The sequence below is a fragment of the Colletotrichum scovillei genome, assembly GCF_011075155.1.
Source record: "Colletotrichum scovillei strain TJNH1 chromosome Unknown Contig00015, whole genome shotgun sequence".
Classification (NCBI taxonomy): Eukaryota; Fungi; Ascomycota; class Sordariomycetes; order Glomerellales; family Glomerellaceae; genus Colletotrichum; species Colletotrichum scovillei.
Window position 1 is genome coordinate 241,273 of NW_023336273.1, and position 23,545 is coordinate 264,817.

General features: G+C 51.5%; 4 protein-coding genes across 4 annotated transcripts; 3 read left to right on the forward strand and 1 right to left on the reverse strand.

Annotated features, from left to right (window-relative positions):
* The first annotated feature begins 372 nt into the window (after positions 1-372).
* On the forward strand, positions 373-5,921 carry HER10_EVM0001685 (uncharacterized protein). The gene is made up of 3 exons (XM_035471425.1): positions 373-1,863; positions 1,912-2,755; positions 2,806-5,921. Exons 1-3 carry the CDS (start codon positions 870-872, stop codon positions 4,685-4,687), a joined length of 3,720 nt encoding a protein of 1,239 aa, XP_035325699.1. The 5' UTR covers positions 373-869; the 3' UTR covers positions 4,688-5,921.
* Positions 5,922-12,453: 6,532 nt separating this feature from the next.
* On the reverse strand, positions 12,454-15,744 carry HER10_EVM0003332 (putative phosphorylase superfamily protein; the record flags this gene model as incomplete). Its single annotated transcript, XM_035473012.1, has 6 exons — positions 12,454-14,765; positions 14,812-14,857; positions 14,918-15,122; positions 15,170-15,478; positions 15,535-15,594; positions 15,646-15,744. 6 exons carry the CDS (start codon positions 15,742-15,744, stop codon positions 12,728-12,730), a joined length of 2,757 nt encoding a protein of 918 aa, XP_035325713.1. The 3' UTR covers positions 12,454-12,727.
* A 1,379-nt stretch (positions 15,745-17,123) lies between these two features.
* Positions 17,124-17,801, forward strand: HER10_EVM0012675 (uncharacterized protein; the record flags this gene model as incomplete). Its single annotated transcript, XM_035482065.1, has 1 exon — positions 17,124-17,801. One exon carries the CDS (start codon positions 17,124-17,126, stop codon positions 17,799-17,801), a length of 678 nt encoding a protein of 225 aa, XP_035325762.1.
* Positions 17,802-21,790: 3,989 nt separating this feature from the next.
* Positions 21,791-23,437, forward strand: HER10_EVM0003223 (cyclopentanone -monooxygenase; the record flags this gene model as incomplete). The annotated part of the gene is made up of 2 exons (XM_035472907.1): positions 21,791-23,107; positions 23,141-23,437. 2 exons carry the CDS (start codon positions 21,791-21,793, stop codon positions 23,435-23,437), a joined length of 1,614 nt encoding a protein of 537 aa, XP_035325712.1.
* Positions 23,438-23,545: the final 108 nt, after the last annotated feature.

Genomic DNA, 23,545 nt, shown 5'->3' on the forward strand with positions numbered 1-23,545 from the left:
ACGCCCCAGGGACGGGTGGAAGCTGACTGTGCGGGGAAGTGCCGTGATCCAATTCCCCGTCAGAGTCGGAGATGTCTGAGCCTTCCCGATGATCATTTTCGTCATCGCTGCTGATCTCATACAACCAGTCATCTCCCGTCATGGTCGCAGTCATTGGCTCGGGGGCAATGCACAGGAAATGAAACGTGGTAAGCGCCCGATGGCGGGCCATAGCCACTTTAAGTGAGGGTGGCAGTGTTGCATTAGTTCTGGCCAGCTTTCGGGTGGGGCCCATGGCAAGGATAGAACATTCTAGACGAGTTCACAATCCATCCCGCAAGGCACAAAACCATCCGAAGTGAGCCTACATCCTGAAGCTGAACGTGTAGGGTGGGTCACTCGGTGCGAACGCTCTTGTCAAGCCTTATTCGCAGTCAACTGATGCATTTCATCGTTTTTGCATACAATCACCATTCCTAGTTAATTCAAGAAAAACCTTTCCACATGATGATACCACTCGTCTGCTTCATCAAACTACTGGATACTTCACCAATCATCCCCATCCCACCAAGTGTGGCTGTGATGCAGCAAACCTACAGTACATCGCGAATCAGATTTGCAAGATGCTCAGCCTGCTGCACCAAACCACATGACGGCGACAACGGCCTGTGCCTCACAATAAGGGCCTGATCCCACGCAGATTACGGATAAAAGGGCAGCTAACCCCGCTTTCCACACTTCCAACTTGCTCGGTATCTTGCGGCAGTACCATCACCATTCTTGCTTGTCAACCGTATCTTGACGTTTCCCATGCGGCTCAGGCTGTTCGCGCTCTCACCCCCTTCCATAGCCGCTCTATTTGCTTACCATCGATAGTTAGAACGCCGTCCATGGGAGACTTTGCAAAATACACGATCGGCTGGATATGCGCCCTACCTACCGAGTTCAACGCGGCGAAAGCTTTCTTCGACGAGAAGCACCAAGACTGCCCTCCTGTCGCACATCACGACAACAACAGCTATGCGCTGGGCAGGATTAGCCATCATAACGTTGTGGTCGCCGTCTTGCCTGACGGGGAGTATGGTACAACTTCGGCTGCCGTAGTGGCCCGAGGCATGCTGCACAGCTTCCCTAATGTTCGCATTGGGCTCATGGTTGGCATCGGCGGCGGCGCGCCAAGCCCAGAACAGGACGTGCGGCTTGGCGATGTTGTTGTTAGCAGCCGTGACAGAGGCAAGGGCGGCGTGTTTCAGTACGATTATGGCAAACTGGTTCAAAACCAGAATATCTCCTTTGAGCACACGGATTTCTTAGATCAACCCCCAATGGCCCTGCGAGCAGCTGTAAGTGCTCTGAAGGGCCAATACGAAATGGAGGGGCACCAGCTCAATGAGCACATCGAAAAAGCATTAGCAAGGTGGCCTCGCCTGCGAAAGACATACGCGCGGCCCCCTTCGAATAGCGACAGGCTCTATGAATCCGATGTCCTTCATCCGGATGGAGCGGACAAATGCGATAGCGCATGCGGCGACAGCCCATCTCACCTCGTGCATCGGACTGACCGAAAGGACCTTGACGATAATCCCGCCATCCACCATGGATTGATTGCTAGTTCGAATCAGCTGATGAAAAATGCCAAAATCAGGGATACCATGGCAAAAGAGAAGGGCGTTCTATGTTTTGAGATGGAAGCGGCTGGTCTGATGAACCATTTCCCGTGCCTGGTGGTCCGTGGGATCTGCGACTACTCCGACTCACACAAGAACAAAGAATGGCAAGGGTTCGCAGCGATGACGGCGGCTGCTTACGCGACGGACCTTTTGCGTCAGATTCCGCTGAATAAGGTCGAGGCCGAGACACCAATCGGGGAGACAATGAGTCAAAGTTAGTATGGCGATCCGAGGCCGGAGAGCATTGTCTAACTCCATGTAGTTCAAAAAGATCTCAGCTCTGTGCACGACGTTGTGACTGGAACACATACGGCTGTGACAGCCTTCAGAGACGATCAGCATGTTCGAAAACTTCATCGCTGGCTATCACCTGCAGACCCGTCGACCAACGTCACAATAGCGAGAGAACGCCGACATGCTGGCACTGGGTGTTGGTTGCTGGAAAGTACCGCATTCCGTGAGTGGGTGGCTGGGAAACGCCAACATTTATGGCTCTATGGTCTTGCGGGATGTGGCAAGACAGTCTTGAGCACTACAATTCTCGACCATCTCGAGGAAATGGGCGCGCACCTCACATTGAGGTTCTTCTTCGATTTCAGCGATACCAGGAAGCAAACTCTGGAGGACTTGTTGCGCTCGTTGGCGATTCAACTTCACCATACCGGGATAGAGGCTGCAAAAGCGCTTGACAGACTTTTTACTTCGAGCGACGACGGCCGCCGACAGCCAGGCGTCAGCGCTCTTTCGGCCTGTGTTGACTCGATGTTACAGAGCTCTTCAGACAGCGCCGTCGTCCTAGACGCTCTGGATGAATCTACAACGAGAGATAAGCTCCTTTCCTGGATTGGGCGACTTTCCAGCAGCCCGAACGCGAAGCGCATCAAGCTTATCGTGACTGGGCGGCCCGAAGCAGAATTTCAACACGAGATTCCTCGGCTTTTCGGCGAGAATAACTGCAAGCTGCTGAGCAAAGAGGCTGTCAACGCGGACATAAGCTCCTTTGTCGACTACGAGCTCCATCAGCGGCCTGACTTCAAGGACAAGAAAATACCTCACGATCTCTTAAATCAAATACGCAGCCAGGTCGGAGACGGAGCGGATGGGATGTAGGTGTATAAGTATGCTATAATGGGCCGCCAAACACTGACAAGCTCAGGTTTCGATGGGCGGCTTGTCAGTTGGACAGCCTTGCCAAATGCCTCCACCCTCAAGCCATCAGAGAAGCTTTACGCAATTTGCCCGGGGATCTCAACGAAACGTACCAGCGCATGCTTCGGAGCATACCGCCAGAACTCAAAGACGATGCATTCCGTCTGCTACAGTTTCTAGTCCACGCCAAACGACCATTGACAGTATCGGAAGCTGTGGACGTGATTGCCACGCTGATAGAGAAAGGCCAACGAGGGTTTAATGTCGAACGCAGACTACTTCGCGACGACGACATACTGTGTTACTGTCCCAGTTTGGTAACAATCGCTAAGGTCGAGCGACACAAGGGAATAGTAAGAGAAGTACAGCTTGCCCACTTTTTAGTCAAGGAATACCTGGTGGAACGAAACCAGTTCAACCTTGAAATGGCTAGCAGCGCAATCGCGAGGACTTGCTTCACTTACATCAGAAGCATTGATTGTAGATTCGAGATCATGAGAACCACTTGCCCTCTGGCACGGTATGCTGCGGAGGTTGCACTGGGACATGCCCAATTGGCAGAATCGTCTCATGAGGCTTTTGACGACACAGCAACCTTCTTCCAAGAAGAGACCGCTTTTATAAGATGGCGCTATCTCTATCAGCCCGGTAGACCTCGGAATGATGAGCTTATCTTCCCTGAAGCAGGATGCCTGTATTATACTTGTCTCGGTGGACTATCAAGGGTATCTAGATTCCTCATTGACAAAGGAGCAGATATCAACGCACAGGCTGGCGAGTACGGTAACGCTCTCCAGGCTGCCTGTAAAGAAGGCCATCAAGAGATCGTACGGCTTCTCCTCGACAAAGGCGCACGCGTTAATGCCCAGAGCGGCTACTACGGCAACGCTCTCCAGGCTGCCTCTTATAACGGTCGTCAAGAGATCGTACAGCTCCTTCTCAACAAAGGCGCAGACGTCAACGCACAGGGCGGCTACTACGGCAACGCCCTCTACGCTGCCTCTTTTAGAGGCAATCAAGTGGTAGTACAGCTTCTCGTCGACAAAGGCGCCGACGTCAACGCACAGGTCATCGACTACCTACACGTGCAGGGCGGGTACACCAACGCTCTTCAGGCTGCCTCTTATAATGGTCATCAAGAGACCGTAAAGCTTCTACTTGATAGAGGCGCAGACGTCAATACGCAGGGCGGAGAGTTTTATAACCCTCTTGCTCTCCAGGCCGCCTCATCAGGAGGCCATCAGGAGATTGTACGGCTTCTCCTCGACAAAGGCGCCGACGTCAATGCCCAGAGCGGCAGGTACGGCAGCGCTCTCCAGGTTGCCTCATCAGGAGGCCATCAAGAGATCGGACATCTTCTCCTCGACAAAGGCGCGAACGTTAACGCAAACGCAAAGGACTATAAGTACGGCAGCGCTCTTCAGGCTGCCTCTGAAGAAGGCCATCAGGAGATCGTACAGCTTCTCGTCGACAAAGGCGCCGACGTCAACGCACGGGGTGGCGACTTCTACAGCAACGCTCTCCAGGCTGCCTCTTCTGGAGGCTATCGAGAGATCGTACAGCTTCTCCTTGACAAAGGCGCAGACGTCAACGCGCAGGGCAACTACTACGGCAACACCCTCTACGCTGCCTCTTCTGGAGGCGATCAAGAGGTCGTACAGCTTCTCCTTGAAAAAGGCGCCGACGTCAACGCACAGGGTGGCGAACATGGCAACGCTCTCCAGGCTACCTCTTCTGGAGGCTATCGAGAGATCGTACAGCTTCTCCTCAACAAAGGCGCAGACGTCAACGCGCAGGGCGGCTACTACGGCAACGCTCTCCAGGCTGCCTGTTCTCAAGGCTATCAAGAAATCGTACAGCTTCTCCTCGACAAAGGGGCAAGTATATAAGACAAGTACTTTCAAAGAATATATCCCAAGGGAGTCACCATTGTTCTGGAGGATGGTTACTGTAGATGTACTGCGAGGCTAATTCGGCAGCGGCTTTAAACTGACTGTATAGCACTGAAGGCACCGCCTTTGTCACCATTTTCTCATTCGACGCGGCGTGGGAATGGTGTTTCGTGTGAAATGATCCACACCATTTACTGATTCTTGATGTCTTTGATAAGAGCTTAAACTTTTTTTTAAAGCACTTCGGCGGTCCAATGTAGCCACCTTTACCTACAAGTAACAGAGCACCTATGGTCGGGCAAACGCTACTTCAAATCCTTTGATAACCTTTTTGTGAAAAGGATCGGCTTTATTTCTCTGGCATGCTTCACTTCATGGCTATACGGCGGCGCAGGTGCTATTGTAGCAAAATGGTTCTTCCCAAACGTTTACTCACAGAGAATGCGGTTGGAATTTATGGCGGTGGGTACGGGCTTGAGTGTAGATATAGAGCCCAAAAGTGGAATCTAGATTGCTTGAACATTGGTCGGACGGAGAACCAATTCAGTATGAAAGATAGTTGGACAGCCGATTAGTACCGGATGCCTGTCTGAAGGTAAGCAGAAGTGTACCTTTTCGTCGGCCGCACTGTAAAGATGCCCCATTAAGTCTCCACTAGGCACACTACTTTTCAAGACTTATGTCGACGTATCGTTACTGCATTACGGTCCAGAACTTGCGCGAAGCTGCGAATATTTTTGGCTTACGCTTGTACATCAAAGTTTTCTCAAGTACCCGTGGCCTGTGCACCCAGACTGCAATGAGTGTAAGGAGGACATGCAAAGTGCACATAGCTGTACATACGAGATGGTTATCTGACCCTACACTTCTAGAAGCTAGCATGCCCCATTCACTGGCGAACCTCGCGGACAGTAAGACGGCAAGAAAGAAGATGAAAAACACCCTTCCATGTAATGTAGCTGACTTTACATACGGGACCAAAGATCAGCCAACAGCTCTTGGCATGATCAATCCTGCGACCAAGACAACCCAGAAATATCTACTTGATTCGGGAAGGAAGAGGCGGGTGCAGCTCGAGGCGAGTGCAGCAAGCACCGTTCACTAAGATTTGTTAGCCACATCACTCAGAACAACCAAAGGCTGCCGAGTTTGCGACCAAACAAGAATGCAAAATGGTCCGACCAGAGAACAATTCCATCGGCGCCTGTAAAACATATCTTTTCATACCAACCCAAAACACCTACGACGTGCATAGGTTAGACTTCGGATGAGCCCATACAAATGGTGAGATTAGATCGTAATCGGTTCCATCATGGATCGGGCCTCGAGTACCAATAGCCATCGCAACATCAAGTGATCATGTCACCTAATCAATACAATACATTGACACAAAGCACAATCACTGCGGCCTTGTACTGTCCGGCTCAATGCTGCCAAATCTGATGAAGAAGGCTCTCAGGTCAGGGCGAAAGACAGCGCGTCAAACTCTCAGGATGTGAAATCGAGCTACGCATCAGCCGGCCAAAGGAAGGAGGAACCTCGACTCACTCAACGCTCGCCATATCATCTCCGAGACAAGAGTTCGCAAGAGCTAAGATTAGTGCATTAGATAAATGAGGTTGTCATGATATCAGCGCTAGCAGACTGGGTGGCTTCGCTCATTCCGCGAGATAGTCAAGAACAACATAAGGAGACAATTAAGTTCACGATACCTGAGATAAGAAGCGGTCTACAAAGTCGCTCGGCTTGGACCGATTCCATTCAGTAGCATCTCATTGCATGAGCTCGTTATTGCACAAGGTGTACACCGGAAGTACTCGATACAGTAAAGCTGCCTCCCTTTCCTCACAATACCAAGCATCAGCTCTGCGGGCTGGCTTTCATACTCTATGTCTCCCATGCCCACCCGATTACGACATGCCTGCGTTGTAATAGACGTGTCCATCATGATCACGAACCCAAGCGCAGAGCAAGGTTGCCCGTCTTAGAACAACTTGGTCCTTCAAAGAGACTAGCCCAACGATGACCCTCAGGGGCAATGGTAATTTAACAATAGGTTGACCAGGATCACGCATGGATTGGCGGATATCAGCGTTATTGAATCGTGTCATAACGGGTCAACCGAGTTCGCAAGGGGTCGTTGAATATTTCAACGTTGGCACCAAATAGGGGTAAGTGGTCGAGGCGAACACATATAAAGACCACGAAACTGTCGACAAAAGATCTTGAGGTACAATCGTCAACACCTACACAGCAAAACGAAGCATCGCGGCAATAAAGAAATGGCTATCGCCGACACTCTCGAGACGAACGCAGATCAAAGCCGCGGAGCGTACGATACCACAGGCGTTCCGAAACCACCTCCCCGTCCAAAGCCGAGGTAGAAAACGACGAGGTACGTTTGAATGAGAGTCTTATCTTTACACTGTCTAACAGCGCGCGTCACAGTACAAGCTCATTTCTGTATACACGAGAGCAGTTACGGCATCGTAAGCGATAGGCTTGGACCATACGGTGGTGATTCTAGCCGCAACAGAGAAGAAGCTTGGGTTTGGAGTGTGTGCAACAGGTTCTGCTGGGAGGCAATGAAGAGGGTGTTATTACTTTTTTCACTTACGTGTAAATAAATAAGCAAGAGACTTCTTAAATACTGCTTGATGTCTGACTTCTCTGCGCGCCATCCTATAAGTGATTGTCTCTTTGGCTCGGTGCGCTTCGAGGCCCTGTATCCCCCTCGGGCTTGCCCTTGAGCACTGATCCCTCAGATGTGAGGAAGTTTTAGAGAGGAAGGCATGGCGTTTCCAGGTTCGGGAAAAGGGGAATGAAGACACCTAATCAAGACATTCGTGGTGTCGCCGGCAACATCCTTCTGAGCAGTAGAGAAGTCGATCTGGGTGGCAATCCAGATTAAAAAGTAAAAGAAAACGTACAACCTTCACTCCACCTGATATCGCACGATGGATACAGAACCCCACGCGCCCACCCTACATCCCATCCATCACTTCCCCCTCCTGCGTGAGTGTCTGTTAATCGTGGTTGCTAGAAAGCAGCAAGTGGGTCTAACAAAGCCGGTCCCATACGTATACACCGAGAAAAATGACGTAAAAGGCTACAAGATGGTCACAGCCGGCGCCATGTGAACCGGCTGCGCTGACGGGGGTCGCCGCGGTCGTGTGCACCGTCGGCCAATGGTAGGTCCATGACGGTTGAACGTAACCACCAGACGTCGCTGTAACGAGACTGATCGCGGTGCTGATGCTCGATGTATTATGGTCCATAGTAGTGTTCCACAATCTATGGGAGGATTCCAGCCTGTTGGGAAGTGCCGTAGTATGAGTTGCAGTCGAGGTTGACACGTCCCCTTCCATGGCACAAGTGCATATTTGAGGAAGCTCGGTCACCGTGCTTGAGGGCGACTGAACGGTACCGACTGTAGGGGGAGTAGTGTACAGATTGGCAAACGCCCAGATCTCCATGGTGACGTTCAGTGTGTGACTTGGTGCGACGTATACGCAAGGCTGCAAAGGGACTCATGGACCATCCTGTTATATACAGCATTCGTGACCTGACGCCGAAACTGGCTGTCGACCTAGCATTGGCTTACTACGAGGGCCTATCTACCTCAATAGTTAAAGCTGATGAGACTGCAGTCGAATACGGCTGTTGTGACTGGCCTTTTCAACATAAATAGTTCCGGCGCCATGAGGCCTAGACGATCTTCGGTTTCTCCATCTCGCAACTTCGAAAAATGACAACACCATCTCCGCCAGATCCCCTTCTAGTGCAGGACGAACAAGCACTTACCGATGCTTGTGCCTATGCGAACGTTTTGCTTTCTCCCATAAGTGTATTCTCGAAGTCTACGTCACCAGCACATCCACAGAGGTCTCCCGAACCCACTATACCTCAACTAAGGCTCGAAGACGCGAACGAACTTCGGAACAGCAATGTCATAGAAAACCGTCCTTCACCGTTTCGCCCAGAGAGCATGTTTTACCCTGTCAACACAATATTGTTGTCAAGCCAGATGATTAGTCTCAGAGACTTGGAGATTAAACCAGGTCCGAGCCGGGCTTCAGGTGTCACAGTTCGTACAGTGCGGACGAAGCAAACAAATCATCGCGAAGCAGCTCAGCCATGATGTCAAAAGTCATGATTTCTCACAATCATCATCAGTCTCTGAGGGCTGAGGCCACTATAGCACGGATGGTCTGGAACCTAGAAGGGAGACGGCGACATGCAATTAAGAAATGTGCGCCTTGAAAGAATGAGTCTATTTTGATAACGCCCAAAGAGAGGCTATACGGACTTCTGCACATTCTTAGCATATTCGCAGCCATGCTTTCGTCGGCCATTGACGTGAAATACGAGATACCGAGAATGTTGCAATGCGGCTCCGGGCCGCTTGATACATAACGAAGAACTCTTTTTGTGATGTAAGCTAAGTAAGCACATGCAGACCTTCAATTTGGCGACCACTGGAAAACAGGTGGGCAAATCCAAACGCCAAGATAGACACCCACCACACGACCATCCTCCGCCGCAAAATAGCACACCATTCTACCATTGACGAGCTCCGTGATGAGTCTGCCATGCGTCACCCAGCTGAATGTGGCCCCAGGCGTGATCGGCTCGTGCTGAACGGAAACGCCGGAATTGCCCTTCTGCCTGTTGTTGCTGGCAAGAAGTCAGACTTCAGGTATGTGAAAGGGGCTGGATCAGAAGCGTACCGTGAACGGCCCATATCCGACAGATTTCTCTTCTCGCTTTGGGAGCAGGAAGTCTCAGATTCTTTTGCTGTTCGTGTGCGTCCGTCTCAGCTCGTTAAGCCCCCGCCACCGACCCAAAAAGGCGTTCAAATGCTACGAAACTCGGTCTTTGGCAAAGAGTCCTCCATGTAAGTCAAACCCCCCACTTCCTGGCACCCCCCTGTTTCTGGCACCCACAAAAACGATGGGATCACAACCCAACCTCCTCATTACTATTAACTATTGATCCTCAACCACACCCACTACAATACAACTGCCAGCCTCACTAGGGCATTCAGAGTCGCTGGATTCAGCCGTAATAACCTCCTTTTCACCCGCTTCGATTTGAGCCCGATGGATATCCCTGATGTTCGCAAACTTCGTGTTGGGATCGATCTGAACAGTCTTCCTCTTCCTAACTGCAGCGTTGGTAACTTGAGCCCTCAGGTGAGCCAGCTGCTGCTGGGCAGCCAGTTGCCAGGCCTGCTCTGTGAAGCCTTTTTCACCTTCCTGAACAGCAGCCGTTGAGTGCTGGTATCATTGTCGAGTTGTGTATAAGTGCAGTTGACCGCTGAGCTCTGCCAGCTTCCTGGGTGTCGACCAGACCACTGCAGAGGAAGCAGAATCCCATGGCTCAACAGGGGTAGTTTGTTGACCATTATGGCATCGCTTTTGCCCCGACTGGTTGGTTTGGGTGTGGTGGGCTTAGCAGAAGGCTCAGGTAATACCATAGGGTTCATCAGGGCTTAACCATCGCTACAGGGTGTAGACCAGTCCACTTCCAACCACTTCTGATGTTCGAGACTGATAGACCAGCAAGTCGAGCCTTCTGGTAACAGTCCAGGAAGTTCCTTTTACCTATAATGGTAGAGTCGTTCCATTGAGACAAGTAACCGAGCTCCTTCCGATAGGCTGACTTAACAGGGCTGAAGACAGACTGGTCAAGTGGCTGGAGGACATGAGAGGAGGTGGTAAGAACAGTAAATGGATATTGTTAATATAGCAATTCCACATGAAGTCTGTCGTCGTATGACTCCCATGCCCATCCACAATCAACAGTCGAGCCTCGCCCTCAGCCTCGGGCATAGTCTGTGTGTGGGATAAACACCTTCTCTAACCATTCAATGGCAGTTAAGTCTGTAGTCCAGCCATTATCTGTTGCTGTAAACTCCCACCCATCGTATGGAACCAGATGTAATGGAAACCACTGTTGTTGGACCGTCTTCCTTGAAAATGATAAGAGGACGAAGTGCCCTACCCAAGGCTGAGATACACTCAATGATAGAGACCCATGCCCTCGACCCAGGTTGTTTCTTGCGAACAGACGTCGTCTCAGCCATGCCCAGCACTAACCCATTAGCCCTGACCCTCGAGGATGCCAGTCTCATCCATATTATATCTGTTGGCTGGTTTGATGTCCTTGATCTCAGGGATAGCAAGGAACTTAAACCAGTTCCTAATGACCTCAGTAGATGCCCCATTAACGCGTCTAGAATCGATGGAACGACTTCTCTGAACCTTAATGATAGGGTTCCTTCTCACGAAGGCATAGATCCAGCCTTTTCCTAATGGTTTGGTATCCCCAGCAGCAGCCAGAACTCGCTCTGCGAATTCCTTCACCTGTTGGTGCGTTGCGAGGCCCAGCGAAGCCTGAATGCGAACCCATTGTGCCAGCTTACTCTCCTGGTCAGGAGACAGCCTCTGCCAGTCAGCAAAAGCCACTTTCCTAGTCTGACCACCTTGGAGACGTAGTTGGAGGGTTGATCGTGGTATCCCATACTCCAATGAGGCTCTCTTTGACTCTTGCCGTTTGAGATGTCCTCGAGAGCCTGACGAAGCTGATCTTCGGTATATTGAGGCATTAGATATAGAAGAAGGTATGTGCAAAAAATGAGCCCATTTGGACTCGAATTGAAAATGTTGTGATAAAAGGAGGTTGGGGGTGGGCATTGCGTTGTGGTGGATTTTCGCGTTTTTGTGGGTGCCAGAAACAGGGGGGTGCCGGGAAGTGGGGGGTTTGACTTACAGAGGATCGCAAAACCGGTGTCCGCTTCGCAAGTATAGTTTGTCTGTTGAGCACAGACCTTCCATGGATTAGGTACATGACCGGAGGCAGGGGTACCTTGTCAGCCACCACACTGCATTTGCTCCTGGGAGCACGGAATGGCTTATGGACCATATTACTGACAGGTGGCTTTCATAACATAAAGCCAACATGACGCGAGCCAAAATAAGCTGATGGTGTGCGTTGACAGCTTACAGTGTCAGCAATAATAAGCTTCCTCTCACTTATGCACCGCGTAACACCATATTGCTTTATCAGAGCCGTCATTCCATTCACGAGGCAAGCCACTTTGATAAGCAGGTTATGGCACCGGCGATACTTCCACCATATGCCTCATTTGGAGCAGCATCTCGCCTCGGTGCGTCCCCGAAGGCACAATTCCGCGTCGAGCGCACATCTACGTCGGGGTGACCGAGCGGAACCCGTGCTTGTATCGGACAATGCCGGAATGCACCAGATCGAAAAGCTACGAGACGTGCGCGACGATGCTGGGTTGCGACGTTGTGCTTAATGCTACTCAGCCAATTTGGTTTCAATTTGGTTTATGTCGTCAACCTCGTCAAATGCTCTTACTCATGATCTTCTGCACTCCTTGCCTGCCTCATTCGCCTTTGCCGATGCGCATTGTGACGCAAGTCGGGCAGGATGTCCTTTGTCAAGCGTCGTCTCCTCAATCTCGACGACGTGCTCGAGCAACTTGGTGGCATCTTTCACTCGCCCGTCTGCTTGATACGCCATAGCGAGCGAATGTTGTGACGTAAGTCGGTAATAATGCCCTTCGTCAAGTGTTTTCCTGTGCATCTCAACCACATACTCGAGCAACTCAATTGCATCTTTTACCCGTCCATCTGCTAGTATGCATCTGCGAGCGCGCCTTGCGACGCCAGCCGGTTATGGTGTCCTTTGTCAAGCGTCGTCTCCTCAATCTCGACGACGTGCTCGAGCAGCTTGTGGCATCTTTCACTCGCCCGTCTGCTTGATACGCCATAGCGAGCGAATGTTGTGACGTAAGTCGGTGATAATGTCCTTCGTCAAGTGTTTTCCTGTGCATCTCAACCACATACTCGAGCAACTCAATTGCATCTTTTACCCGTCCATCTGCTAGGTATGCATCTGCGAGCGCGCCTTGCGACGCCAGCCGGTCAGGGTGTCCTTCATCAAGGGTTGTCTTGCGAACCTTAACAACGTGCTCGAGCAGCTCAATGGCCTCATTGACACGCCCATCTACTCGATAAACCTCTGCAAGTTCGCCTTCTGTTGCAAGTCGCCTAGGGTGCCCTTCATCTGCAAGTTCGCCTTCTGTTGCAAGTCGCCTGGGTGCCCTTCATCAAGTGTTGTCTTGCGAACCTCGACAACATTTTCTAGTAAATCAATCGCATCTTTGACTCGCCCGTCTCCTCGATATGCACTTGCTAACGCGCCTTGTGATGCAAGTCGGTTAGGATGTCCTTCGTCAAGCATTGTCTTGTGAAGCTCGATGATGTGCTCGAGTAGCTCAATGGCATCTTTGATTCTCCCATCTGCTTGATACGCCACGGCGAGTCCGTGCTGTGCGGTAAGTCGATTAAGGTGTCCCTCGTTGAGCGTTGTCCTCTGCATCTCCACGACATGCTCAAGTAGCTTGATGGCATCCTTGAATCGTCCGTCTGTTTCGTATACCATTGCGAGTAAGTATTGCGACGAAGTCGGGGCGGAGTTATCTTTGTCAAGTGTCGCCTCTTCAACCTCTACAATATACTCAAGTAGTCCGATAGCATCTTTAACCCTACCGTCTGCATGGTATGCCTCTGCGAGTCTTCGTCGCGATGCAAGTTGGTCAGGGTGTCCTCCGTCGAGCGTCGTCCCGTAAACCTCAACAACGGGCTCAAGTGCCGCAATGGAATCCTTGACTCGCCCATCTGCGAAATAAACCATTGCTAGCGCAACTTTTAGCGCAAGTCGGTCAGGGTGTTCTTCGTCAAGTGCCATTTGTTGAGCCTCAAGTTGCTCAAGGACTTTTATGGCCTCTTTGTACCGCCCATCTATCGTCAAAATTGGCGCAATCAGACAGCTCAATTCCCACATTCCAACTGCGTCCAAATCTTTGCCGTTCAGCAAATGCAGAGCATGTGGCATGTACTCTTTCTGCAAAACGAGATTCTCGAACACTTCTGAGGGAAATACTCCAGTGACCTGCCGCACTGCATTCTCTCGAATTTCTACTGCAAAGTTCTTTTCCTTAGGTTGGTTGTCGATCCAAACACTTGCCGCTAAGTGTACCAAGCGGTGCATGTCGTAGACCTTTGCATTGCCTCGTTGAGTGAGAAAAGCGTAGGCGCATAATGTTCCGATAGCTGCAGTTAGTTGTTGCTCTGAAGGCAGCTTTGGCAGGATTGATCGCGGAATACCCTTTGGTTCAATGCACGAGAGGAACATGAGTAGGCTAGCAGCTTGTGGGTGGTCTTTGTGGATCTTGCTAAATGACAGAAACCACGTAGTGGCCACCGGGTGCTGCGAATCCTTGTTCCTGTATCGCGTTCTGTCATGAAACTTGCTGCTAAGCAGTTCAATCATGTCCTGCTCTGTGTTTCGAAGCAAGTCAAGATATTCTCGCATCGATGTCCTATTCTCGTTCATGTACGCTGCAGATTGCGCAATGGCGAGGGGAAGATATGTAAGGTCTTCAAGAAGCTCATTGAGCACATTTCCCTCCTCATACAATCCTTTCACCAACGAATGTCTCATAAAGCTGTGCGCCTCATCAAAGCTCATATTTGCTAAGTCGATGACATTTTCCGTAGCGACAGACGTTGCTATACGCGAGAAGCGGGTTGTGAATAACGTCACACCAGCTTCACTCTGAGGCAAATAGTCGAGAACTCCATCAGAGCCGTCTTGCGATCCATACAAGACGTCTTCGTCGTCTGCGTTATCGATAATGAGGAGCCACTTGCCGGATGCAGACGAGCGGAGATGATGCATCAGAGCTAGTCTGAGGTCTTCATTATCCGTGGCATGAACGCCAAGCTTTTTGGCGACGGCAAGGTACGCCTCGTTGAAAGTTTCCTTGCTTGATGCTGGCACCCAGAATATCGAGTATTCGGGTCTCCCTTCTTTGATCAAGTAAGCGAGCTTTAAAGCAACGAGTTTTCCAATGCCACCCAGGCCGCATAGAGCGACGCTCTGACAATGATCGTGAAACAACATCGAGTGGAGACTTGGGCGTTTCCTCCGCCAACAAAGCCTTTGTTGTCTGGAAACGGAATGGAGTAAAATGGGCCAGCTACAATCGTATCAAGTGTCAGACCAGCTGGACGGGAGTTTAAGACACAAGATACGTACATTTTTTCTCCAGTATTTTGTGGCCGATCCGTGCTGCATCGCAACAGTTCATTAGCTACTGAACCAGACTAAAAACACCTCAATGGCTCCTACCTCTCGTGACCCTCTCCTCCGTCTCCCACCTCGATTGGATGTTGCTACAAGCATCTGCCACCATGATTTGAAGTACCTCCAACACTTTGACGTAGTTTGAGTCCTCCTTGAAAGCGAACTTCACCATGTTGATATGATCAGCATGAATAGCGATTGGTTCGCCATCTGTTTGGCCGGGAACAACAGCCGATGCTCTCGGTACAACCTGTTACTAATGAGTAAATGGCATAGAACGTTTGATAACAGACGAACCATAATTCGTCCTAAGGGAGTAGGCGTTTCGAACACCTCGTAAGCAAACTTTGTCACAAAGTCTCTGCTGATAGGCCCGTACTGTCCTAGTTGTTGTTGTAGCCATTCCGAGTCTCGTTCGAGGTGCCTGAGCAGGCGGTCGTTTGCTGAGACGAAGATGGATGCGACATTGACGAGCACGCGCCCCAGTTGGACTCCATTACCTCCTTGATGAGGGGTTCCCATGAACAAGATTCCATGTGTGGAGGTTTTGATAGATCGATGTTCGGCCAATGCGCCTTCACGTGCGGTGTCGGAGTGGATGAGGGCCTACACGAAGTTAGGGTGGGCAACAGTGGGCAACAGCAAGCAAGTTGTGCACTGACACTCTTGACGACGATGCCACCAAGACTATGCACCACAAAGATGATCGGCCGTTCTCTCGACTGATTGCTGTCAGTGTTCTCGCTAGAAACGACGGCTAAGTGGCTACACACCTTGGTTAAGCCCCGCTTCCTGGCCAGATCTGCGACAAGTTCCCGAGCGTGATCGTATAGGTATTGGATGCTCACACCAGAGTTTGAGTGTGTTGGCATCATATCCCCAGCAAAGGACCCGAGCATTGGGTAAATCGGTCGGAAGGAAGTCTCGCAGCCAATGCTTGCCGCCACTGGCAGTCCAGGTATGCTCTCGATGGCCGTTTAGACCGTGGACCGCAACGATGCTAAGCAAATAGGTTAACCAAAAATCAGAAAGGGCGATACTTTGGCAGTCGGACACTTACTCCACGACAGGATCGGTTCCTTCGACTAAGACCTCTAGTCCAAACGGGCGAACTTGTGGGGCGCATGGTGCTTCTGGTTGCGAGCTGGCCACCGCTGATCCATCTTTCCTACAATTGATTTTCTTTAACAAGCGGGTCAATCCCATGGCTACCGTCAAAATTGATCGGAGTTTGAGAATAGATCTTTGATGGCGTGTGCGGTCAGGTTTCCAGTTTACCTTCAATCGCTGATGTTTGGGATGAGTTCAAATTCCAGTCCATACAAACTCCGCAGAAGAGCAAGCCAGGGACTGGAAACGCAACCCCGCTGGGTCCGTCAGCATCATGGCATCCTTTGTGGGGCCATATCTGCCTGCTCTGTCGCCTGGTAAGATAAGCGCTGCTACGTGGCTCCAATGGCGCCATTTGACCTGGTCTGCACCGGTCGGTCGGTCTCTGGTCACGCGCTCTGCGTTGCTAATTATACAATCAGCGGCCAAGCCTCTTCCTCGTTTTATATTTAGTAATGGCGCTTTTCGTTTCGTTATCCAGGCGGCACAAGATCCAGTCGAATCGTGGTGTCAGATGCGCCTCTGACACCGGGGATAGGCCTTTGCATGCTATCGATCTTGGTGAGGAGCAGCGCGCGAGTGGTGCAACTCCTTGTATGTCGGAATTGAGGATACTCCAACGGTCTCTTGAGGCTGCCCAAGCCATACCTTCCTTCTCGATGACAAACCGCCAAGTAGTGAAAGACGAGGACTAACAGAGGACTATCGTAATCATCTGCATTCACGAATTGGCAGTCGACATTGACAGAGAATACGCATCAAGGGACATCGAACAAGATCCTGGCAAGGGACAAGGTTCTTAGACCTGAAGCGTTCAGACGTTCCGTGGCGGGACGACGGGCCGACCCGAATCATAGGCGATGGGCTACTGCTTAAGCTTCAAATAGTGCACGACACCTCGCGATGGTGGACGAAATGCGGGGCACTGTAGACAAGCAGTGGAACTCTGGATGCCGCATTGAAAACTTGGAACAGACCGCAGCTGGCTAGACTAGCTACTTTGGGCGGATGCTAATTTGGGGCCACGTGTCGCCCGTAGCTGCCTAGCGTATCTTTTCCTACCTGACCCTCTCCCACACCTCAGCGGCTGCATCGAGCCATCGCCACCATTCGTCCGAACTACTGTACTGTACTTGCGACGATGGCTTTCAGTGACTCTCCATCTGATTTTGATTGGGATACGTGGTCCGACAACGAGTCGATCCATGGAAGCAGCTCAGCGCCTGCAGTATCTTCTAGGGCGGCATCGCAGCAACCTCCTGGTGGCCGACTCCCATTACTTCGACTGATTGACTGGGACAGATTCCGCAGTTACGATGAGCAGCCGCCAACCTGTATTCATTACTCTCTTGAGTGGAAATTGACAGCGAACAATAGAACAGTGTCCAAAGACAGCGAGCCGAATCTTGTCCTTGCTCCGGGCGATTTCTGGGACATGACGTTGCAGAGCAAGCTCAGCAACCTTGTGACCAAGAAGCTGGCCAACAAACTCTTCAAGCCCGATGATACCACCGTGATAGTGTCTGTGCGAGACCGCTCCGAAGACCTAGTCAAGCGATTCGATGATCTAGAGATAGAATGGGAGGTCGTCGAGACGCAGCTGCGCACGTGGAGCCACTTGTTTCGTGCTGGCAAAAAGCTGAAGATCAGTGTTTCCTTCAATTACGTGGAGACTGGACCGCGGCCGGCAGTGCCGGACGACGGGGAACGAAGCGCTCAGCAACGCAACGGATGCTTGCCGAGCGCGATGCAGAGCTCGAAGGCGAGCGCAACAGGACGGGACAGGCGCCGTCTTGGGAACGAGTGTACAGCCTCATGAGATGTCCCGGTCCGCCCTGTAATCTTGGACCGCATTGCTGGGTTGATGATAACGGGGGGAAGCACCACAAGCTGATGACTCGTCATCTGACAAGTTTGGTTGCCTACGTTGAGGATGGTGGAATGCTTGAGAGCCACAGCGATATACCCAGCAGCATCCGTGAACTGTTGTATGCGGAGGACCAGCAGCGTTTGGACCGTCAGGGACGGTCACAGAGTCAAGCGAAATATCCACCCATTAACATTACCAATGTCATGCCCGGATCGGACGCTTCTGCAGGGGTTTCGCTGTCTGGACAACGGACCCGGGCCGGCGCTATCGGCATCCCCAAACGCCAACACGATTGAAGATCTCTGGTCCCAGAGATTCTGCATTGAGTTATTACCAGTGGCAGTGCGCACAGGTGTTGGATAATTCATTCAAGGCAGGGTATCGGAAGGCGTACGAGGTTATGGTCGAACATTGTCTTGACCTCGAACAAGTGGACGAGGACCAAGACACTCAATTTTTCATTGATAATGGTGTCAAGAAGGGCGCCGCAGCACGTTTCATCAGGGACATTCGCGAGTGGGCCCTGGGTCAGGAATCAGAACAGCAGTAGAAAGCAATAGACTACGCGTGCGAAATTACCCTGATCTTCTGCTGGACACGGCCTTCAACTGGACCCATTTCCTATTGATGCTCCTCTATCTCCAAACCGGCATGTCGGAAACGGCCTTCCGCGCTTGCCTTCCTAGCACCTACTGATCGCACACACCATTCAAGGAACCATGCGAAATCAGGACAGTTCTCACAATCTGCCCAGTGACGCTTAACAAAGCCTTTAAGCTCTGCAAAGAACTCCTCGATGGGATTCAAGTCGGGTGAGTATGGCGGCAAGTAAAGCAACACCACACCAGCATCATCGCACATCTGTTGGATCTTCGCAGTGTGATGAATCGAGGCGTTGTCCATTACGAGCACCGACTTGGGCTCAGGAAATCGTCCGCAGTGCGGAAGCAATGCCTCGATGAAGTGCTCGAATGCCTCGCCATCGGTGTGACCCTGAAACAGCTGCGAATATAGAACGCCATCTTTGGGTATACGCCGGAAGCACTTGGTACCGCTGGCCACGATGGAACTTCGCAGTCTGCGTGGGTGTCGACCCCCGAGGAGACCAACCCGTACGTCGAAAACCACAACGCCTGTCACAACCCGACTCGTCAACGTAGACTAGATGGTACGGCCGATAAGCCGACAGCTTATGCAGGTAGTAGTCACGCAAGTCTGCGTTCCGTTCTCGAGCGATGCGTCGCGCCGTTTTCTTCGTCCACTTCGTCCAGCCAGCCCTCCTCAGAGTCCTACTGATGGTAGACGTTGTCACCATTGTATCGAACTCGTCGAACAGAAATATTGTCATCTCTTGTAGGTACATGTCCGGTTTCTCTATCAGTCGCTCGCTTAATGCACTGAACATGGAAGGGTGATGTCTCTGGGCCGGCCAGCGCCGTTCGGAGGGCTCTCGTCGCTCCGAAGCAGTCTAGCCTTACGGATACGTCGCACAGCACGGGCACTACATCTCGCAGCTGTCGCGATCTCAGCGTTAGTGAAGCTGCCGCTTGTTAGCATATCACGGATCAAGTCGTGCTGCGATTGCGCGAGAACCGGCGCCATCGTTGATGATAGAAATAGGTGGACAGAGCCACCGTTGATGATGGGAATGGGTGTGCAAGAAGGAAGGCCGCAAGGGACACGTAGGTTTTGGTCATTTCGGCTAAAGCTCGGCTGTACTCACCTTGGAAACCCTGATTTCGACACGCACGATTTCGCTGCCCAACGCCTGGACATTGACGCCATTGCGACCACAGAACACGAAGCATCGTCAACTATCCGCTCATTGGCGGCGTCGATGCATGTGCATTCTCTTTGTAAACAAGTCTTCCAGTCGGATCAGCGCTACGGCGTCCTTGCCGCTGGCCGCCGGCCGCCAGCCTTTCTCCGGAGCTGAAGGTGAGGACCGCGAACAACTGCCCATCGGAGGAAAAGCTCCTTGCTAATTATTGTAGATGAATCATCAAGGCGCTTCTGGTCGGTGTCATCATTCGAGAAACGATAAGTCGACTGTATAAAGCATCGCTTGACTTCGCAAGCATCGCATCGAGAAGATGGTACAAGCCAGTAGGCCGTCCGGACCTCCGATTGCCGATCGACTTCCGCAAGAACAGACCATGTTCAACGATCCCTATACACAAGGCGAACAATACCATGACGTTTCCAAATTTTCGAACGTCAAGCTAGAGTACGAATGTCGTGCGCCATCTCGCCTTAAAATCTTGCTAGAGATCTCAAGGGACATGATGCTCCCGCGGTCTCCAACTAGACGTGGGCATCTTTCTTGTTTGGAACCAAAAACAAGGAGCACTGAGGCACGGGCCCATTGTTAGATGGAGGGCTCGCTCAATACTTGAATGGCAAGTGTGCACGCCTCGCTCTGCGGCGATAGGTTTTCGAGGAGCCCGAAATGAGATTCTCGCTCTACGTGGGTGCGTTCGACGCGTAATAGCGCCATCGAGCATGCACCGGAGCAGATTGCTGCTCCGTACGAGGCGAGGCATGTGGTAGAAGTATTACCAGTGCCATAAGCAGCTTATCAAAGCGCTTGCCTTACGAATGGCTTGCCTTACGAATGGAATGACGGCTCTGATAAAGCAATATATCTCCAAAAATGCACAAGTGGGAGGAAGCCGAATGCTGCTGACGCTGTTGGCTATAAATGCATATAGTCAGCCTGTTTTTGCTCGCGTCTTGTTGACTTTCTATTTTGAGAGCCAGCTGTCAGCGATTTGGTCAATAAGCCTCCGGGCTGCGATGAACAGTTCTGTGAAGGTACCCTTGCCTTCTGCCATGTGCGTAATCCATGGAGGGTCTGTGCTCAACAGACAAACTAAACTTGCGAAGCGGACACCGGTTTTGTGAACCTCTGTACTTCAAGTTTGCTTCCTCAGGTAATAGGCTCCTCGAATCGTAGGCTTGTATAGTCGTGACGAAATCGTGAGTATGTACTAGCCAACCTCGATCAGTATTACTCCGTCTTGAGGCGTAACAAGTGGTTTTAGTCATGGCTGGCCAGTGCAAGAATTCTTCTGAAATGGATGCATGTTAAATACTGGCCAAACATCAAGTTGCATCGTTCTCGCTGCGTGGTTGCACGTGTGTGGAACCGATTCTGCGCGACTGATCGGGGAATAATCTGGACAGTGGAGGGTACCTTGTTGTGATGTGTTGTTACAGGCCAAGCGGACTTGTGGCTAAGGCAACGCGCCGCTTCATACGTTGACTTTCTTGCCCACATCGACGGCCTGGAAGCAGACACGGTCCGAAGCTCCACTTGGCATTTCAAGTTCTAGAACGTTACAGAGCCGCTCTCAACGATATCCATTAGCGCTTCCCAGTCCAAATGGGCTCCAGATTGATCCGCCTCATGCTGTATTGGTCTGAGCGCGATTGCCCCACTACCCGGGGAAACAGATCCTCCTCTCTCTGGCTCGTGGCTACAAATTGACCTGTCAAAGTGGCTTGAGAGCAGGTATTGAACGTGGCGTATTTTAGACCCTTCCGACCATGTACCCCGTCATGAGCAAGGTTGCTCAAGAAATGACATAAGCCCTTCAGACGCACGAACACACCAAATCAACCAATAGGACGGGAATTGCACCTCAGCCGCAGGAACTGCCATCGCAACCACCTACAAGACCTGGTAAGGCATTCCTTGACGAATCGCCTCAGTGATGGTATTGTCATGAATGCTCAGCACGAAGAACCCGAAACGACTTTTTGTTGTAGCATGCTACACGATGGCTACTCCTGAGCCGAGTATCACGCGAAGGTACGAGACCAACAAGCTTAAATGACGCGGTCGATGCCGGATCCTGCCACCGTATTGGACTACATCTTTACACTCATACGGCCTCATTACCGCTCGACGATCTACAGACATCAGATCATCGGCTATGCAACATTCTCTTGTTGCAATGGAAGAACAGAAGGCAAACAAGCTCGAAGCAGACGTCATCATCGTTGGCGCAGGTTTCAGTGGTTGTTATGCTTTATTCAAAGTCCGGGAGGCAGGGTTCTCTGCCAAGATTCTTGAACGCGGAGACGACTTTGGCGGCGTCTGGCATTTCAATCGGTATCCCGGTGCCAGAGTTGATTCCGACACGCCCGCCTACCAGTTCAGCTTGCCCAGAGTCTGGGCTGATTTCCACTTCACCGAGCGGTTTCCTGGTTGCGAGGAAATCCGTAGGTACTTTCGCCACGTCGATGCAACACTGAGTCTGCGTCAGGACACCATTTTCGACTCTCAGGTAGACGAGGCGAAGTACGACACCGAGGCCGGACGCTGGCACTTCAGGACGACCAAGGGGCTACGTGCGACGTCCAAGTATGCGATATTCGCATGCGGCTCGATGAACAAGCCGTACATGCCACTTTTCCCAAACCAAGACCTGTTCGATGGCCTTATCATACATCCGTCCGCTTGGCCCGACAATCTCTCGCTGGCGGGCAAGAAGATTGGCATCATCGGCCAGGGCGCGTCCGGTCTGCAAATCGTGCAGGAGCTTGCACCACTCGACTGCGAGCTGACGGTTTTTGTCCGCAACCCTTGTATCGCGGTCCCGATGCATCAGAGACAGCTGTCGTACCGAGAGTCAGAGGAAATGAAACACTATTACGATGCCATATTCGCAAAGGCTAAGTTTGGCTCGTCTTCGGCCCTCCCGTACAATCAGAATTCTGACTCGCTACTTCGCGCGACCGAGACCGAACGAAACGACCTGTTCGAGCGATTGTGGAACAGAGGTGGCCTCGGCCTCACGCAGTCAAACTATCGCGATATTGTCCTTGACGAGAAGGCCAACGCATGCTTGTACGATTTCTGGGTTCGAAAAACGCGAAGCCGGATGACGGACCCCAAAAAAATGGACATCGTCGCGCCTTTGCAGCAGTTTGAATGGTTCGGATCAACACGCGTCAACCTTGAGACGAACTACTACGAGGCGCTGGACCAACCGAATGTCAAAGTGGTGAACCTCAAGGAGACGCCGATCCAGTCCTTTGACAGGCATGGGATTCTCGCCGGTAGCTCTGATGTTGCTACACACCACGACTTGGACGTTGTCATCATGGCCACCGGCTACGACGGCGTGACAGGTAGCCTGCTGGACATGAACATCCATGGCAAGAATGGCGTCCGGCTGAAGGAAGCTTGGAAAAGCGGCATCAACACGCACCTGGGCATGATGATCGCCGGCATGCCCAATGCATTTGTGCTGTACGGGCCGCAAGGGCCGACGACGCAGACCAACGCGCCGCCTTTTATTGAGCTTCAGGTTGACTGGGTGGTAAGGCTCCTAAGGCGGATGAGCCAGGATCATCTGCATTCCATCGAGCCCTCGGAAGAGTCTTGTGTATCTTGGAAAGATCTCGTTACGGAGGCCTTCGAGTCGACCCTTTTTCGCGATAGCACCGCGTGGTGGACCGGCGCGAACGTCCCGCACAAGAGAGTCGAGCCCCTGGTCTATCTGGGTGGGGTTCAGCCATGGAGACAGTTGTGTGACCGGTCTCTGCGCGACTGGACGGACTTCACCGTGTCGTGAGAGCAAGATAGCTTTGATTATTGTAGCCTGGCTGACGGGAGCTTTATTAATCTATTCTGAATGCCTATGATGTGTCAACCCCTAGCATCAACACTGTGACAATCCGTG

Coding starts and splice junctions, on each gene's coding strand:
- HER10_EVM0001685 (XM_035471425.1), top strand. CDS start 870: ATGGGAGACTTTGCAAAATACACGATCGGCTGGATATGCGCCCTACCT. Junction 1,864..1,911: donor CGGGGAGACAATGAGTCAAA/GTTAGTATGGCG, acceptor AACTCCATGTAG/TTCAAAAAGATCTCAGCTCT. Junction 2,756..2,805: donor GGAGACGGAGCGGATGGGAT/GTAGGTGTATAA, acceptor TGACAAGCTCAG/GTTTCGATGGGCGGCTTGTC.